Source organism: Cynocephalus volans, chromosome 2 (assembly GCF_027409185.1).
Source record: "Cynocephalus volans isolate mCynVol1 chromosome 2, mCynVol1.pri, whole genome shotgun sequence".
NCBI classification, from domain to species: Eukaryota; Metazoa; Chordata; class Mammalia; order Dermoptera; family Cynocephalidae; genus Cynocephalus; species Cynocephalus volans.
This window is the reverse complement of record NC_084461.1, coordinates 122,091,502-122,110,049: the sequence shown is the minus strand read 5'-3', so window position 1 is coordinate 122,110,049 and position 18,548 is coordinate 122,091,502. Positions and strand designations below refer to the sequence as shown.

At 39.8% G+C, this 18,548-nt stretch overlaps 1 protein-coding gene across 1 annotated transcript in view; it reads right to left on the bottom strand.

The window, feature by feature from the left end:
• The window catches only part of KDM3B (lysine demethylase 3B), a 59,760-nt gene that overhangs the window by 4,216 nt on the left and 36,996 nt on the right, over positions 1 to 18,548 (bottom strand). The window contains exons 12-22 of the mRNA XM_063086361.1: positions 13,466 to 13,573; positions 11,722 to 11,849; positions 10,047 to 10,326; positions 9,039 to 9,295; positions 5,896 to 6,162; positions 4,942 to 5,113; positions 4,435 to 4,525; positions 4,164 to 4,294; positions 3,306 to 3,425; positions 2,205 to 2,344; positions 142 to 318 (exon numbers count right to left, since the gene is read on the bottom strand). Coding sequence (XP_062942431.1) covers positions 142 to 318; positions 2,205 to 2,344; positions 3,306 to 3,425; positions 4,164 to 4,294; positions 4,435 to 4,525; positions 4,942 to 5,113; positions 5,896 to 6,162; positions 9,039 to 9,295; positions 10,047 to 10,326; positions 11,722 to 11,849; positions 13,466 to 13,573 — 1,871 coding nt within the window. The remainder of the gene's footprint in view (positions 1 to 141; positions 319 to 2,204; positions 2,345 to 3,305; positions 3,426 to 4,163; positions 4,295 to 4,434; positions 4,526 to 4,941; positions 5,114 to 5,895; positions 6,163 to 9,038; positions 9,296 to 10,046; positions 10,327 to 11,721; positions 11,850 to 13,465; positions 13,574 to 18,548) is intronic.

The window sequence follows — 18,548 nt, the reverse complement described above, 5'->3', positions numbered from 1 at the left end:
AAATTAAAAAGCAAAAGATAAGTTGCAGTGTAAGAGCAATCAGTCTAATTGAGCCATTTATATCTCTTGCTGGATTAGCAAGAAAAGCAAAAATAAGGAAGCCATGGAGCTGTCAAGCCCAACCCCTAAATTGGAACCCACCTGGTGTGGGGCTCCAGCAGGTATGAAGACGGCATCACCTAGGAACTGCACAATGGCCCAGCCTTGCACGCTATATTCTTCATAGAGTCGCTTACGGAGAGTCTGGTCCAGGTACCAACTTTGGTCATGAATTGGGTCATGATCAGGGGGATTCTCTTGGCCTTGTTCTTCTCCAACCTGAAGCCATGATGAAAACCCAAAAGACAGGAAAATTAATAAATTCATAAAAATTATTATTACTAATTTTTATTGAATCACAATTGGTAATGCATATTTTGGGGGTACAACGTTGATATAATTTGATCAAATCAATATTACTAGCATATATATTGTTACAAATCGTACTTATTCTTTTTTTTTTTTAAAGGATGACCAGTAAGGGGATCTTAACCCTTGACTTGGTGTTATCAGCACCACACTCTCCCAAATGAGCCACGGGCCAGCCCAAAATTGTACTTATTCTTTATGCCCCTTGTCCAATCTCTCTCCATGCCCCTCTCCCTTCCCCCTCCCCCCCAATTACTCTAGATTTTTTTCTCTCCTTCTGAAAGAGTAATGGTTACTCTGTTAATTTGTTGCCTAGATGATCTGTCCAGTGCCGAGAGGTGTGTTCAGATCCCCCAATATTATCGTAGAGCAGGTGCTTCTTCTGTCACTCTGGAATGGGTTTGGTGGAAAGAGACATCCTCTTCTTTGGGCTCTGTTGGTGACTCCTTGTGTCAATGCATTCCAGTGGCGGGTGGACCATTTGTGTGGTGATTGTGGTGTCTAGATGCTTTTGCGGCAGCCATGGTTATTGTGGTGGCTGTGGTGGGCTACCCACATGGAGGTGATGTTTTTGGCATGCTCCTTAGCGCTGGCGGTGTGCCTGGGCAGGAACTAATTTTTTGTCCTTTGCTTACTTCTAATATGGGGAAACTTCCTGTTGGGACCAGTACTTGAGCTCTGTGATTGAGCTAAATTGCTGCTTTGCTGCTGACTCCCTAGGGAAGGCTTTTTGTGCAGCTCAGGTTATAATGGCTGATTTCATAGGTACTTCTGGCTCTCCAGAGAGCTGGTGCACCTGTGTTGTGTAGAAATTCTGATATGGGCCTGAGTCTTTTCATCAAACTGCACCCCATGCAAATCTATATTCCTGACCAGTCTCCTCTGAGTGGTCGCATGCTGATTGGGATGCCAGTCAGCTGTCCTTGCTGTGCCCCAGTGTTCTCCCAGTGGGCCCATTGCCCCCACTGCCCGTGCTGCAAATGCTTCCCATAGGATGGGCCTTGCGCCGGTTCCTTGCAATGACTCACTGGCCTCTGAGTGGCTCCTTTTTTTGAGCTGTTCTGGCTCCTCACTCCTATGTGGGTCCATGGGAACCCTATTAGTGGTCTTGCTGGCCTGGGGGCCACCAAGACCCTCTTATCCCCTGCCGCCTCCAAGCAACTTCATCTGAAAGGCACAACTGCAGCTTTTGCTGGCTCCTGCTGCGTGCATACAGCAGCTCCAGCCTTAAAGCAGCCGCGGCACAAAATGGCTGGAATGGTTTTCTCTTTCTCTCACTGTGGCTTCCCCTGCCTTCATGCATTCTGTAGGTCTCTCCTCTTCCCCTGAGCTCTAGCAGCCCCAGCTTGGCTGTTGTTGCTTTTTTATAGTTATAAATTGATTGATTTGGGGGAGAGTGTGACACTGGGGATCGTCTATTCTGCCATTTTGACTGGAAGCCCCCTATTATTTTGTTTTTGAGTTTTTGGTGGCTGGCTGGTACTGGGATCAAACCCTGGACCTTGGTGTTATCAGCACCATGCACTAATTAACTGAGCTAACTGGCCAGCCCATAAAAATTATTAACAGCATAAATCCTACTTCCTGCAGCAAGATCCCCAGTGGGCTAAAGCCTCTGCTTTATTCTATTCAATGTCCTCTAGGTGTGGAATCAGACCTCAGGGCATTTTGAAAAGAAGTACCACAGCTGACAGGTCTTTAATGCCAAGCAACTCCACACGAGAAACCCTAGACAGGCTGTCTCAGCTTCCAGACCTTTAATCTGTGAGCTAGGAGCATAGCCTACCAGGGCATACCTTTCGCAGCAGCTCCCGGATCTTCTCTGCATCCTTGGCTGCATAGATGTGCCATAAAGCACCTGGCTTCTCTTTTCCATCATGAATCCTCTGCTTTGTCACCTCATCGGCATCTCCCTCATCAATTGTCTTGAGTACCTCTGAAAAGAGTAAAATGATACTTTCAATGCAACCACCATTTCAGTACTTCTGAGTGAAGCAAAATGTCCAATTCAGACAGGTTTTAGTCTCCACTCTTCTCCATCTCTCTGGAATAATGTAAGGCAGAATCAAAGAATTCAAATTCATATTGGTCTAAGCTCCATACACTAAACCTTCCTTACTTAATAGAGATTCAGCATTTTTTGAGATTTAGTTTTCCTTCAAAACACATTTATTGCTCAAACCATGTAGCCTAACTTGCATGTTATTTCCTGATGTAAGTAGATGGAGTCAATATATTTTCTCAAGACCTCTTCAAACTCTAGGATTCTGTGGATTTCAGCCTGCAAAGCATAGCATCTTTGGCAAATTAAGAGGGGTGGCTTCTGATGCTTGTCTATCATGATCCCCTAAAAGACAACATAATGGAAGGGTGTACAGGTGTGCAGCATGAACTACTTATTGTCTTTTTAAAATTCTTCTTTTTTCTGAAACTTCCATAACAACCACATATTAATTTTAACACCAAGATGGCAGAAAATGCAAATACAGCAAAATATCACTTCTGTGCTTCATTTCTGTGCAGATAACCTGGCTTTATCATTCTCTCACCCCACAGCTGATCTGGCTGATGGGTCAAGTCGACCAGTTTGCCCTTTCTTTTTCATTCCTCTTTGTGATGCTACACACTCAGTGGAAAAGGGCAGCATTCCCAGAGAGAGAATGACTCTGTACAGAAGTAGCACTCTTCTCTGCTAGAAGCTCCCTTTGTCTAGCAACATCCACTGGGCAGCTACTATGTATCAGGCCTGGTAGAAACTTAAGAAAAAGCCACTGGGGGAATAAAAAAAGAAAGAAAGAAGAAAAAGCCACTGGCCTTGACTGTGGAGGAGTAACACACAAGTCTATCCCTGAGGCCAAGCCTCACCATCCTGAAGCACTAGGTTCTAGAAATCATACCTTCATCATGAGCACCTTCCCCGATAGGGATCCCAACATACACCATCACATTAACAGCATCAGAAACATCTAAATGAAGATTTGTTGTGCCAACTCTTCTATCTTCTGCTGTTATCAAGCCTAAAGGTGAAAGGAAAATGTGCAAGGTGAAGGGGCAATATTCTTAAGAATCCATATAGACCCTACAACTGAAAACGTGCTGAAGGATGTTTTTTTTTCTTTTTTTGGTGGCTGGCCAGTATGAGGATCTGAACCCTTGACCTTGGTTTTAAAACACCACACTCTAACCGAGTCGAGGATGTTCTTAAATGAATAACATTGGGAGAGTCAAGCATATCCGTTTATCAAGAAATCACTCTCTTCATCTCTTTTATACTGTTTAAGATTAGCTTTGGCCATGGAACTAATCCACCCCTCAAAAATGATTTCTCCCTGAAAAGCAAAACAGATATGGGCATTAGGGACATTCAGATGAAACTTAGCTTTCACAGCAACTTAGGGTCATTACTGGACTTCACCAGTAGATGTTGGCTGGGTAGCCTGGTACCCAGCCTTCTTCACTGTTATTTTATCAAGTCTCTTAAAACTGAGAATATGTCTCTTTAGGTAGAATTTTTGAGAGGAAACTTTCTAACTGCTGGAGACATAACAAGCTGATGAACTGGGCCCATATGGATGTTGTGCAAATCAATAGTACAAAAGAAAACATATTCAAAACCATCCTGGATACTATTAACTTCTCCAGCACTTGTTACCTGCCCTCAAGCATCTCTACACAGGACCCTGACCACAGATCTCCCTCCACAGGTAAAATGAGAGCAGTCCCCAAAAAGGGCAATTCTGGCCTCTCCTTCATACCATAGGCATTGTACATCTTGGGGCCCAGATCGGGCCTTACGAAGTAGCTGGGTAGCCTAGAGGCCAGATTGAGCCTGCCATCTCGTTTGGTATATTCTGGCAGAGGAAGGTTTTCCATCAGATCTTCAAACCTACAAAAGGGCAGGAAAGATGACTTAGTTTGTTACAGGGGAAGAAAGTAAACATGCAGAATTCACTTTTCTGTGATTACTTTGTGATAGCTTCAGCCAGGCACAAGTCTCTGAAGATGACACCACTGTAGGTCACTAACCTTGTTGGCATCATGTCCCGAAAATCTTCCCCAGGAGGCCAGTCCTTGAGTTTGAGCACCATTGGCTGTCCATCTTCTGACCTTAGTCGCTCTGGAAGAGAGACAGTACTCCCAGAAACATCTGGGTTGGATGCTGCCCAATTTTCCAGTGATTATATGTTTTAGGAGACTAACCCCTTATTTCAGACTTGTAAACCTTCATAATGGAATAGGTGGGCTTTATTTTCCTCACCTACTGCTTTAGTACACAGCATATTTTCCTATCTCAAGGGATTCTATCCCCCTTCCTCATGGTGTAAGTGCTCCACACATCCCGTGGGATCACATGCTTAAGACTGGGAGTGCTCCGGGAGCCATGTGATTGCCATGCAAGCTACATAGTTGGCTCCAGGATAGAATGTTCCTCCCACCAAGAGAATATCATTTGTTGTTCCAGGAGCAGGACTGGGCATATAGACACTTATTTTCCAATTTGCCATTACTGAACTATATATTAAAGCTACTTACTGCATATGATCTCAAAGCCATCCCAGAAATCCCGAACTTTCACATCAGATATTATAGCACAGTTCCTGCAGTTCACCAAGTCCACATCCTGGTCTCCAAATTCCTGGCTAAAGGCCTCTGGCTTCCAGAGTTCAGACTTGAGCTTTTTATGTACGCCTGAAACCAGTACTGGCTGCAGAAACAAAAATATCCCAATCATAGCCATCTAGAAAAATACTTTTAGCTCTAGGGATAAGGGACAGAACAGATTTTCCTGGGGAGGGCCTCTTCTCCATGAAGATCTATTGTTCTTACCCAGTTTTATAACCTACGGATTTCAACACATAAAGTCAATGAAAACTGCTTCTACTCCATTATACTTGATTCTCCCCATGGGGAGCATGCCATTAGAAATTACTTCTGTTGCCTTGATATCTACCACTATTTTGAAGTGAGGGGACAAAAAGCTGACAAATGCAACTTTAAGAACATCTCCTTACACTGAAAATGATAAACTATTTAGACAATTCCATAAGCTCCCCCTTCCTCAAGCACCTGCTAAAGTATAAAAATCAGAGTGTTATCACACTATCACATAAACTTCTGTGGCTCTGAAACATTTACCTAGAAAAGTACCACACATTTCCATCCACACACCCTCATCCTACTTCATATCACATGTAAGTATTTTCCTCCAAAGGTGTCATCAATGCCAGATCAACACTTAACAGAAGTTTCAACTGCCCTTTTAAGAACACAGAACTACACAGCTTAGAAATAAAAGGATGTACAATGTACTTTTAGGAATTTCCTCAGTTTTAAAAATCTAAGACTAGTCAAAGTAGCAAGGCTATCTACAACAAACTTACTATGTCTAAACCTCCCTAGCAAAAGATCTTTCAGAGAGACCTGGAATTATCCTGGTAACTGTGGCAGGCAGACAGTTGGCCTTGGAAACTGCTTATTCTTGCTTACCTGGCCTTGCTTCCAACACTCCCGGAAGATCTTCCAATTGTTTTTGTTGCTGGGGTCATGAAGACACAGAAGCCTCCCATCACAGAGCCAGGAGTGAGAAGTATGGGGGTCTAGCACATTTAACCCCATCACCATCTCCTTCACTTCCTTTTGGGTATCAGTCAAGTTGCAGGCTCGCTTTGAAGCATCTGAGGTTTTCTTATTTTCTACCACTGAGGCAATGATGTGGTCAAGAAAGTTGGGTAGGCTGGCCTTGTTCTTCACACCCTGCCAGACACAAATCCATCAGGTAAGCTTGACTGAGGCATCGTGAGAAGAGCAATCAAAAAAAAAAAAAAAAAAAAAAAAAAAAAATTTTTTTTTTTTTTTAAAAAGGATGACCAGTAAGGGGATCTTAACCCTTGACCTGGTGTGGCCTTGGTGTTATCAGCACCACACTCTCCCTAGTGAGCCATGGGCTAGCCCAAGAAGAGCAATCAAAAAATTGTCTCACACTCATATTCCTAAGAAGTTCTGACCTATCTGATTAAATTCCACAGGAGTTATTTAAATGTCTTTTGTAATTAGAGAGGGGGTTTTAAAAAGTCAGTATCTTAAATTCTTCTACCCTTCATATTTTGCCTTACATTTATGAAAGAAAAGTAAAGAAAGATCCCTTCTACCTCAAGAGATCTGAGACCTAAGAAATATTTCTGGCATTCAGCCCTGTATTAAGCATATACATGTAGATTGCAAAAATCACAAAATGCTGTAACTGAGTGAAAAAGATCACTTAGTTTGTGGCTTCTAAATTTGTTTCTGGCCAGAGTGCCCAAGGGATACGATACTTCAATTTAATAACAGAAGTGATTTATCAAGGCAGTGGTTTTCTACGAAGGAGCACCCCAATAAAGGGATGTGCCAGAGTGTCCAAGACAAACTGTATATTCTGGAAGCAGTTTCCTATTCTCCAATTCTTCCCCTACTATCATCCCACTGAGAATCTCTCATCTGTTTCAGCTCAGGAAAGTTCAGGCCCAGAGATGAATGTGACATACCTAAGGTCACAGAACCTAAGTTGGGGAGGAGGGATTTTTTTAAACTTCATAATCCTATGCCTGAAGTATCACTAACCACTATCTTTATAAAGTATGTAGAATCATATAATATCCTGGGAAAAATAAAAAAAGAAAAAGAACTGGGGATATGAGAAAACACAAATAAAACAGAGCCCAAAGTAATTGTTTTGTTTTGCTTTCTTTCTTCTTTTTTTTAAAAATTACCTATCCAAAAGAAAAACAAATAATCCAAACTGTACAGGGCTTAACCACCCACAGTTCATAGAATTTTAGCTGTCAACCATAAAATAGAATGGGAAACATATTTATGTACTTGTTTGAAATGATCTGCAAGATATATAAACTGAAAAACAGCAAAACAAGGTATAGAAAAGAGAGGGAAAAAGCCTACATATATAAGATGATATCTCTGAAATGATACTCAAGAAACAATGGTGACCTCTAGAAAGGGAAACACTTCTCCAAGTGGGAAGGAAACTTTTTAGTATAAACCCTTTGCATCTTTTAAATTTTGTACCTTGTGAATTTATTCAGTCAATATATGCTTAGTAGACATGACTATAGATCAAACACTGTGGCACTAGGAGTATACTGGTATATATAGAATATACTAGGTACATAAATAAGATACTTATTTTTTTTGTTGGCTCTTTTGTTTTTTGGTGGCTGGCTGGGAAGGGGATCCAAACCCTTGACTTTGGTGTTAGAAGGTTGCACTCTAACAATCTGAGCTAACTGGCCAGCCCTATACTGGTGAATAATAATAGCCAAAAATAAAGTGGGGAAAGCAGATATGTGTAAAGGATGGGAGTGTAATGAACTTTTTAAAAAGGTGATGTACAAAGAAAGGCTTACTGACAGTGACATCTCAAGAGAGAAGAGAAGCTGATGATAAAGCAAGCCATGTGGTTACACTGGCAAGAACTTCTAGGTTAAGGAAATAACAAGTGCAAAGGCACTGAAGAGGTAGCATGGCTGGCCATGTTTAAGAAACAGCAAGAAGGGGCCGGCCCGTGGCTCACTTGGGAGAGTGTGGTGCTGATAACACCAAGGCCACGGGTTTGGATCCCTATACAGGGATGGCTGGTTGCTCACTTGGGAGAGCGTGGTGCTGACAACACCAAGTCAAGGGTTAAGATCCCCTTGCCAGTCATCTTTAGAAAAAAAAAGAAAAGAAAACAGCAAGAAGGTGGTATAGCTGGAGCAAGTGAACAAGGGGGAGGGTGGTAGTTGAAGTCGGAGAGGTGAGGGGAAGAGGAATAGATAGGGCTAGAGCCTTGTAGTCCCCTGTAAGGACTTTGCTTATCTTATGAGACAAACAGAAAGCCCGTGGAAGATTTTAGGCAGAGGTGACATAATTTGACTTACATTTTAAAAGGACCACTCTAGCTGTGTTGAAAAGACTGTAGAGTGCAAAGGGCAGAAATGAGGGGACCTGCAAGGAATTTACTGCAAAAATTTAGGCAAGAGAGGACGTTAGCTTAGAACAGAGAGGAAGCAATGGAGTTTATGAGAAATGGGTGGATTCTGAATATATTTTGAAGATCAAACTGAAAGAACTTTCTCACAAATTAGATATGAATACAAGAGGGGAGTCCCTATTTTCTCCAAGATTCTTGGAACGAGCATTTGGAAGGAGGGAGATGCCACTGACTAAGGAGGAGCAGGCTTATGGGCAGAAGATCAGGAATTCAATCTTAGATATGTTGAAGATCTGAAACATCTATTAGACATCCAAGAGAATACAATATAAATGTACTGCTTTAGGTTAAAAAAAAAAAAACAAAACTTTTTAATGTCTGCTATTATCAAGAAAATCAAGTGATCAATAACATAACTTTTCTGCTGATGACTGAAAAATTCAATGTCTCAATTTTTACTAACTTCTTAACATGGTATAAAAGGCTCACTACTTAAAAGGATCTCAAACATTCCCAAAACTTAATGTAAAGAGAGATCTTGTCAGCTTGACAGACAATGTAGAGAACACAAATCACCCTTGCATCCACTAACCCAATTATCAGATCTCTTATGGATCTTTCATAAAAAAGCAGCAAAGACTACAGTTGTTCGGAGGACACTTACTGCTGAGGATGTAGAGAAGACCGGGGGGAAAGGTATGCCTGTGTCCAAGGGGGTTTGAGGAAGCTTCCCGGGCCCAGAGTGAAGGAGGTCTCGAAGGCTAGAACCTTCAGTTTTGTTGTTTGAGGCAGTGGGACCCAGTAAAAGACTGTTAAAAAGCTTTGGAGTCAACGGAGAGACCTTAGCAGTGGAGTTGAATGAGTCCAGACCAAAGGGTGAATGAGATTCTTTACTGAGAACTGACCTCAGGGACCCTGCTTCTGTAAGAACATAAACAGGAAAAGCATTAGGCAGAATAAGGAATATCCAACAGACAACTCACTCCTAAAAACTAGCTAAGCTAGCTAAGTGAGAAGGAGGAAAAACTCTCTCCCTTCTTCTGCCCCCCAAACTGCGTATAGTTTATCTGGGCCAAGCCTGACAAGCTATAAATACATGAGGTCTCATGGACAAGGAGAAGCTCTCCTACTTCTTCCTTTCTTTTCCAGATCTGGATTTCAAACTTCCTTTTGTTCCCATCCATCTTTCATTTCCCCCATTTTCTAAGAGTTTCTTTAGGTGGGTCTCCAAAACACTTGCACTGGAATCACTTGGAGTGCTTGTTAAAAACGGAGATTGCTGGTCTTACCCTAAGAGATTCTGACTTAACAGTTCTGGGTGGGGCATAGGAATCTTCATTTTTAACAGTTCCCCAGGTAATTCTTGTGTTGTTGAAAACTACTGCTCTAAGTCTAGCTCTCAACCCTGGCTATATAACAGAATCACCTGGCAAGATTGTTAAAAACCTTACATCAATTCTGACTAAGGAGGTCCAGGCCCAGGCATGTGTCTTTTTAAAAAAGCTCCACTTCTAGAAATAAGTTGAATGAAACTCCCTCATTTTATATGATCAGCCAGAGAAAGCAAGTGGCATGTTTCATAAATGTGGATGGTAATTTGTGAGTCTGAAGAATCCCAGAATAACCCATGAATTCAACCCATAGGCAGGTCAGAGGCTTGTGTTCATCTCACCTTTTGTTTCTTCTTTAGCCTTCTGAGTTGCTAAATCCGCCAACCAGTGCAGGGCAGAGGAGGGTGGGGCTGTGTCAGGGCAAGGGGTCCTGATGGCTTTTAGCTCACTATTGCTATCTGAAGCCGAACTGTCTGCTTTCAGAGGCTCTTCAGATCTGATGTCAGTGCTGTCGGCTTTGGGAACATGGTCGGGTTCTGGAGTTGCTACTGTTGCAATTCCTCCTCCACCTGAGAAGGTAGTTTCGTTTCCAGAAGAGGCACTAGGGTTTATGCTAGGAAGCTAAAGCACAGAAGACCAACATGGTTAGAGTGCGATCCTTGGGTAGAAAAAATAAAACACAACTAGTAATGGTTTCTGACACTAAATAGGGCTTCTGACAATACATAGGTCTGGGAAGAATAATCTGAAACTGTCCCATAAACTATTTCATCCATTCTTTAATTCAAAATGTATTTATTGAGTCCTACAAAAAACTATGCTAGGTTATGTGGAAAGATAAGACTTGAAGTTTATTTATTTTTTAAATTTAATTTAATTTTTAAAAAAGATGACCAGTAAGGGTATCTTAACCCTTGACTTGGTGTTGTTAGCACCACGCTCTCCGAAGTGAGCCAACTGGCTGGCCCTAAGTCTTGAAGTCTATAATCTAAAATAAACATGTAATGTGCCTGAGACAATTTTTGCAATGGCAAATTGGTGATTACAACGTGACCTCGGGCCGGCCTGTGGCTCACTCAGGAGAGTGTGGTGCTGATAACACCAAGGCCACGGGTTCGGATCCCATATAGGGATGGCCGGTTTGCTCACTGGGTGAGCTTGGTGCTGACAACACCAAGTCAAGGGTTAAGATCCCCTTACCGGTCATCTTTTAAAAAAATTTAAAAAATAAAAAAATAAAAAATAAAAAAGACAACGTGACCTCACAGAGGTGTCCTGAGGATTAAATGAGAAAGTATACGCAAAGGGCTTAGCACAATTCCGGCACACATAAATTACTGAATTTTCCAAATGATTTGCTTTAATGTGTCAACTCTATTGAAAATACATCTCCAGACCCCTCAGCATTGATTCCTGTGCCTGTTATCAATGACCACATGTTAGTAGCATCTCTAGAAGAACCTTGAAGTATAAGCAGATGGTTATGTTTTTTTAAAACAACTGTTCAAAATAAATAATCACCATCAAACCAGAATGACCTCCGCCTCTGACAGAGCAATAAGAAAACCAGTCCCTCCCTCTAGAGGTTTAGGATTGCTTTGAGGGTTGCATGAACCAAATTCAGTGGGCTAATTTTCATATTTCTGTTCTTTGTACCTAAGATGAACCCAATGATAGGGACTATGTACATACCTTCTTAGATAGGACTGAGAAGACCAATAGTATTCCTAGTAACCTTTTCTATACTCTTCATCCAAAGACCCTGAGGTATACATCCTGACAAGTTGCAAAGAATCTATTTGTGCTATTTATCAACCAACTCTAAACTGGTTTAAAGGTGAATGAAGTCAGGAGGAATTGAAATCCCTTCAGTAAATTTTTTTGAGTTCTCTCTAGAAAGGCTTCCCCATCTTCTAAGTCCCCAGGAATCCACTGGGCAACAGAGTCAAAAATGGGGCATTTCCTGGTTCTAAAAATTTAAGTTTCACTCAGTAATACCCACACACACCACTTTACCTGTGACATCCCATTGGTGACAGCAGGTCTCAACACGGATTTGTTCTGCCGACTGATACAAGGGCAGTTTGCTTTAATTCCCCACTTGCCCCGGGCAGCATGTACCATGTCTCCAATATTGTAAAGAGCTGGACAAAAGATAACAACAGTAACAATTAACAGAACACTGGTATATGCCACGTATTGTGCTAAGGACCTTTTTTACATTATCTCCCTCCATTCTTACAACATTTCAGTAAGGCAGCTACTTTTATCCTCAATTTTTTTTTTTTAAAAGATGACCGGTAAGGGAATCTCAACCCTTGGCTTGGTGTTGTCAGCACCACGCTCAGCCAGTGAGCAAACCGGCTATCCCTATATAGGATCCGAACCTGTGGCCTTGGTGTTATCAGCACCGCACTCTACCGAGTGAGCCACGGGCCGGCCTTATCCTCAATTTTTGATAATCAAACTGAGACTCGGAGAAATTAGGTCATTTGCTCAAGTACACGAAGTTGGCAAATGGAAGTACTAAGACTTAAATGCAGGTATATCTAGCCCTAAAAAGTTCTGTACACTTTAAACCACTGAGCTACACTCTGTCCCTCCTCTAGTAAACATTAACCAGGTGTCCTCCAGAAGAAATTCTAGGGGTAGATTCCTTAATATCCAAGAATGTAAACATTTTGAATTGCCTACTTTATTGAATTGCAAGATATATCTAAAATGTTTTTTAAAAAAATAGACCAATGTAAACTTTAAGTGGATAAACATTTAACCATGCTTAGACCAACAGTGAGCAGGCATTTTAACACTGCAGTAAAGAAGCCCTTCAATTTTTTTTTTTTAATTTTTAATTTTTTTTAATTTTTAAATTTTATTTTGTCGATATACAATGTGGTTGATTATTGTGGCCCATTACCGAAACCTCCCTCTCTCCTCCCTCTCTTCCCTCGCACCCAACAATGTCCTTTCTGTTTGCTTGTTGTATCAACTTCAAGGAACTGTAGTTGCTATGTCTTCTTCCCCCGCCGCGTGCGTGCGTGCGTGCGTGCGTGCGTGCGTGCGTGCGTGCGTGCGAGTGTGTGTTTATTTTTAGCTCCCACCAATAAGTGAGAACGTGGTATTTCTCTTTCTGTGCCTGACTTGTTTCACTTAATAAGAAGCCCTTCAATTTGGAAGCAATGGCGTATAAAGGATTCAGAAGATGCCACCCAAAGCTTTCTTAAGTGGAGGAGTATATAGAGAGTAGTTTTGCAGACTCGCCATCTTCAATGCATGTATGTTAATGGAAGGGTGGAAGCTGGGCATGTAGAACTTCTAGAGGAATCACTGTAGTAAGCCCGGGTTGTGACACAAACATAACCATTCATTTCTGTTAAGCTAGCTGCCTTCCTCATGGATTCAAAAGGTTTGATTACCTTCAGCTGGATTTTTACGAGCCTAAAACCAGAAGTTTTTCTGGAAGCCTAGAGACTAGCTTTTTCATTCTGGTCCAGCCAACCACAGGAATGTGAAATGATATATGAAAACGTGACTAGCTCCTCTGACTAGAAAGGTGGAGCAGAACGTCAGTGGCCGTATGCACGCTAACACACATCTAAAGATCCAAATTCTCAGAGAAATCTGGTGAGGCTCAAAAAAAATAAATAAATAAAAAATAAAAATCAGGCTAGGACTTACCATTTCACCAAATTTTATGGTATGTGAATATCTCAATTAAAAACATTTCTTTTCACCAAACTGAGAAAAGGAATTTCCTTACCTGTGCCAGGGATGATCTGTGTGGGCATGAGATTCTCTGGTTCATGGGACTGACCCTTTGCACACTTCAACCAGGAGAAAACCTCTTCATCACCCATCTCCTCTGTTTCTGAAACAGAAATGAGATGACTTCATTTATTATATGAGAGTCACAGGATGGAGTAGGAGTTTCAGAACCCTAAAGGCCAATTTTCTCATGGCCAAAGAAGATAATAACTGAATTTTAAACAATCTACTTTACTGAGGTATAATTTACATACAATAAATTCAACAATTTAAATTGTGTACCTCAATGAGTTTTGACAAATGTATCCAGTTGTATGAACACTACCCACAATTATGATATAGAACATTTCCATCACATCTCAAGTTCTCTGCAGTCAATGCCCTTCCCTCAATCTCTGGCCACTACTGATCAACTTTCTAATACTAAAGTTTTGCTTTTATAGAATTTCACATAAGTGGAAGAATACAGGAGGTAATCATTTGTATTGGGCTTCTCTCATTTAGTATAACGCTTCTGAGACTCATCTATATTGCTGCATGTATCAATAATTCATTTTTTTTATGGCTGAGTAGTATTCCATGGTATGGATGTACCACAATTTCTTTACCTATCTATCAGCTGGTGTATGTTTGGGTTGTTTCCAATTTTTGGCTATCATGAATAAAGCTGCTCTAAACATTTATATGCAAGTCTTTGTGTGAACATTTTCATTTCTCCTGTAAATACCTTGGAGTGGGATGCTGCATCATATGGCAAGCTTTAACTTTTAACTTTATAAGAAATGGCCATATTGATTTCTAAAGTGATAGGGCCAATCTGCATTCTGTCAGCATTGTCAGAGATTTAGTTCCTCCATATCCTTGCTTACACTTGGTACTGTCAGTTTTAAAATTTTAGCCATTCTAGTGAATATGACTGTTTCTCATTACGGTTTAATTTGTATTTCTCAAAAATAATGATAATTTTTTTCACGTGCTTATCTGCCACTGATCTATAATTTTGGATATAGTATCAGTTCAAATCTTTTGCCCATTTAAAAACTGGGCTGTTTGTCTTGTTATTGAGTTGTAAGAGGTCTTACTACATTATTGATACAAGTCTTTTAGCAACTGTGTGGTCAGCAAATCTTTTCTCCCAGTCTGTGGCTTGCCTTTTTATATTCTTCAGTGTCTTTTGAAGAGGAAAAGTTTTAAAATTTAATATTAATTTGTTTTTCTTTTGCTTTTTGTATCCTATCTAAGAAATATTTGTCTCGCCCAAGGATACTAAGATCTTCTTTTTTTTTTTCCTAGAAATTTTATAGTTTTAGCTTTTATGTCTAGGTCTGTGTTCCACTTACAGTATTTTGTATATAGTGTAAAGTAAAGATAGAGGTTCTTTTTTTTTCTTTGAATATGGATATACAATTATTCCAGTACCAATTGTTGAAAGGATTATCCTTTCCCCATTCAATTACCTTAGCACCTCTGCCAACAATAAATTGACTATTATGTGTGGGTTTACTGCTAGACTATGTTCTGTTCCATTACCATAGTGCCTTGATAACTGTAGCTTTATAGTAAGTTGTGAAATGAAGTAATACAAGTCCTCCAACTTCATTATTTTAGGTCCTTTGAGTTTCACATATTTTTTAGAACCAGCTTGTCAATTTCTACAAAAAGGTCTATTGGGATTTTGATATGGAATTGCATTTAATTACAGATTGATTTAGAAGAACAGACAACCTAGTAGTCGATCTTCTCATCCACAGATATGGTACATCTCTCCATTTATTTAAGTATTCTTTAATTTCTCTCAGCAATATGTTGCAGTCTTCAGTGTATGTGTCTTGTATATATTATCTAAATTTATCTCTAAGCATATCATGTTTTTTTTGTGTGTGTGTGTCTTTTTGTGACCGGTAAGGGGATCGCAACACTTGGCTTGGTGTCGCCCACACCGCGCTCAGCCAGTGAGCGCACCGGCCAATCCTATATAGGATCCGAACCCGCGGTGGGAGCACCGCTGCGCTCCCAAGCGCCACACTCTCCCGAGTGCGCCACGGGGCGGCCCAGCATATCATGTTTTTTGATACTACTGTAAATAACGATTTTAAATTTCAATTTCTAATTGTTCATTGCCATAATATTGAAATATAATTGATTTGTATATGTTGACTTTGTACCTTGCAATCTTGCTAAACTTATTAATGAGTTCTTGAAACTTTTTTGTAGATTTCTTTAGGATTTTCTACATAGATGATCATGTCATCTGAGAATAAAAAAATTTTACTTATCTTTTTTTGTTTTGTTTTGCCTTTTCATTATTTTTGTCTTTTATTTTACTGACTAGTAACTTCAGTACAACTTTTTTGTTTTTGTTTTTAGCAGTTGGCTGGTATGGGGATCTGAACCCTCGATCTTGGTATTATTAACACTGTGCTCTAACCAACTGAGCAAACCAGCCATCCCTACAGTACAATGTTTAAAAGAAGCTGTGAAAGTTGACCACATTGCTTTGTTCCTGAACTTAGGGAGAATGATTCAGTCTTTCATATTATTATGTATGATGTTCAGTGTTTTTCAAACTTTATTTCTTTACCACCCCCCAAAGCGCCTTTTGAAACTTTTTGTTGTTGTTGTTAATTGTGCTCCCCACCTCTTTGTACTACTGCTATTATACATTTTAATTTTATATTATATAAACCCCAAAATATATTATTACTATTTTTGCTTTAAAAAATGATCTTCCCTTCTCCACTCCCACTGCTTTACTTGACAAGCCTTAAAAAAATTTTTTTTAAAAATTATTTTAAAAAGATTAAAAAGGCCTTTTATATTTACTCACATATTTACCATGTAGGATGTTCTTCGTTCCTTTGTCTAAATTCAAATTTCCATATCACATCATTTTCTTCTCCTTGAATAACTAAACTTTTAACTTTATTGTAGTGTGAAATCTGCTTGTGATGAATTCTATTAGCTCTATTTGGTCTAAAAAAGTATTTCAGTCTTATTTTTGAAAGGTACTTTCATTGGGCATGAATTCTAGGTTAATATAACAGTTTGTTTCCAGCCTTTAAGAGGTCATCCCATTGTCTTCTGGTGTATAGGGTTTCTGACAAGTCGGCTGTCATTCCTATTTTTGTTATTCTGCACAAAACGTGCCTATTTTTCTAGTGCTTCTCACATTTTTCTCTTTATAACTGTTCACCAGCAATTTGATTATGATGTGCTTTGGTGTTGTTTTCTTAATGTTTTATCTGTTTGGTGTTTATTGTTGGTTTTGTGGTTATACAGTTTTATCAAATTTGGAAATTTTCTGGCATTATTTCTTTAAATATTTCCTCTGTCTCTTCCTTCCCACCCATTCTCTTTCTGGAACTCCAATTATTTGTTTGGTAAACTACCTGCTATTTCCTGCAGCTTTATGAGGCACTCTTCAATTTATGAATTAAGGCCTTTTTTCCTCTCTGTTTTGGATCATTTCTATTGCCATATCCTCAAGTTCATTGTTTTCTTCTTCTCCAGTGTCTAATCTGCTTTTAATCCCATCCAGTGTAAATTTTTGAGATATTTTTCATCTCTAGAAGTTTCATTTGGGTCTTTTATACATATTCTCATCATGTTCATGGTTTTCCTTTATGTCCGTAAGCATATTTATAAGATATATAATAGCTGCTTTAGGTCCTTTTCTACCAATTCTCTCATAACTGTCACTTTTGGGTTTGTTTCTATTGATTAACTTCTTTCCCACTTATTGATCATATTATCCTGCTTTTTTGCATACCTGATAATTATTAATCAACTGCAGAGCTTTGTGAATTTTATGTTTTTGGGTATTGGATTTTGTTGTAAACCTTTAAAAAATCTTTGTTTTGAGTCTAGTGCACTAGTACACAGTTAAGTAACTTGCAGACAAGTTTGTTCTTCTGAGGCTTGCTTTACACTTTGTTATGGTAGCTCCAGGGCATCTTTTATTCTGAGACTAAATTAGCAACACTAGTAAGACATGGCCCTTCTGTACTCTATCAATTATCTCCTCACTCTGGCTGGTAGGAATACAAATTGTGAGTTCTGCAAATTATTCAGTCAATTGCTTTCTGAAGGTTCTTTCTTGGGCCTTCAGGAGTTTCATCTCATACATGTGCAGATCACTATATAGGCAAAAAATTGAGGGTATCTCTCTGCAGATCTCTGATATTCTTTCTCTGTGCAGCTCCCACCTCTTCAGTACTCTGCCTCACTGTTCTTAGACTGATCTCTTTCTCAACTCATTGAAGTGGTCAAGCTCTGTTTTAGTTTCCTTTCCCTGTGCTACAGACTGGAAACTGCCTCTAGGTGGTAAGCTGAGGCAATTAGAGGGATCACCTTGTCTCTTTGCTTCTCACAGGGATCACAGTTCCATGTCATTGTTGTCTAATATCTGAAACTGTGATCGTATATTTTATCCAGTTTTCTCATTGTTCATGGCAGGAGGGCAATACCTGTAGCAGTTAATCATTCAGAGGCAGGAATGAAAGACTCTAAAACCTAACATTTATGGAGTACGTAGTGGGTGTCAGGTCCTATGCTATCCACTGTACATGTAACATTATGGAGTATACTAACATTTATAAAGCAAATGTATTACACAGGGCCTAGCTTCTAAAGCCCTGTAGTTTCAGGTATAACCTAACTTTTTAAAATTACATATAGAAATGTTAAGCTTGCAAAAGACAGGAAACTTTCCTCAGGCTAAAGTCTCTGTTGTAGATAAATAATTGTAACACAGCAAAATTATTGGCTCAAGGACAGATGCCCTTGAAGCAGGTTAACTGAAAGTTGCTTTATTGTTGTGTAAAAATACTGAGGAAACTGCTGTAGGAAAAGACAGTATTTGCTAAGAACAAGCTTTTGTTGGTGGATTGACTTAACCTTTTGCAAATTGCATTATGGAATGTCACTTTGTTATTTCACTGATGTTACCACCCTCTATTGTTAAACTATACTTAGCCATCACTCCACCTATGTTCCTTTTCTGTAACTTTCTGGCCCAGAGAATAAATACTGAGAAAGAACCCCAGTTTGGGGTTACTTTTCCAAAGAGGAATGCCTCT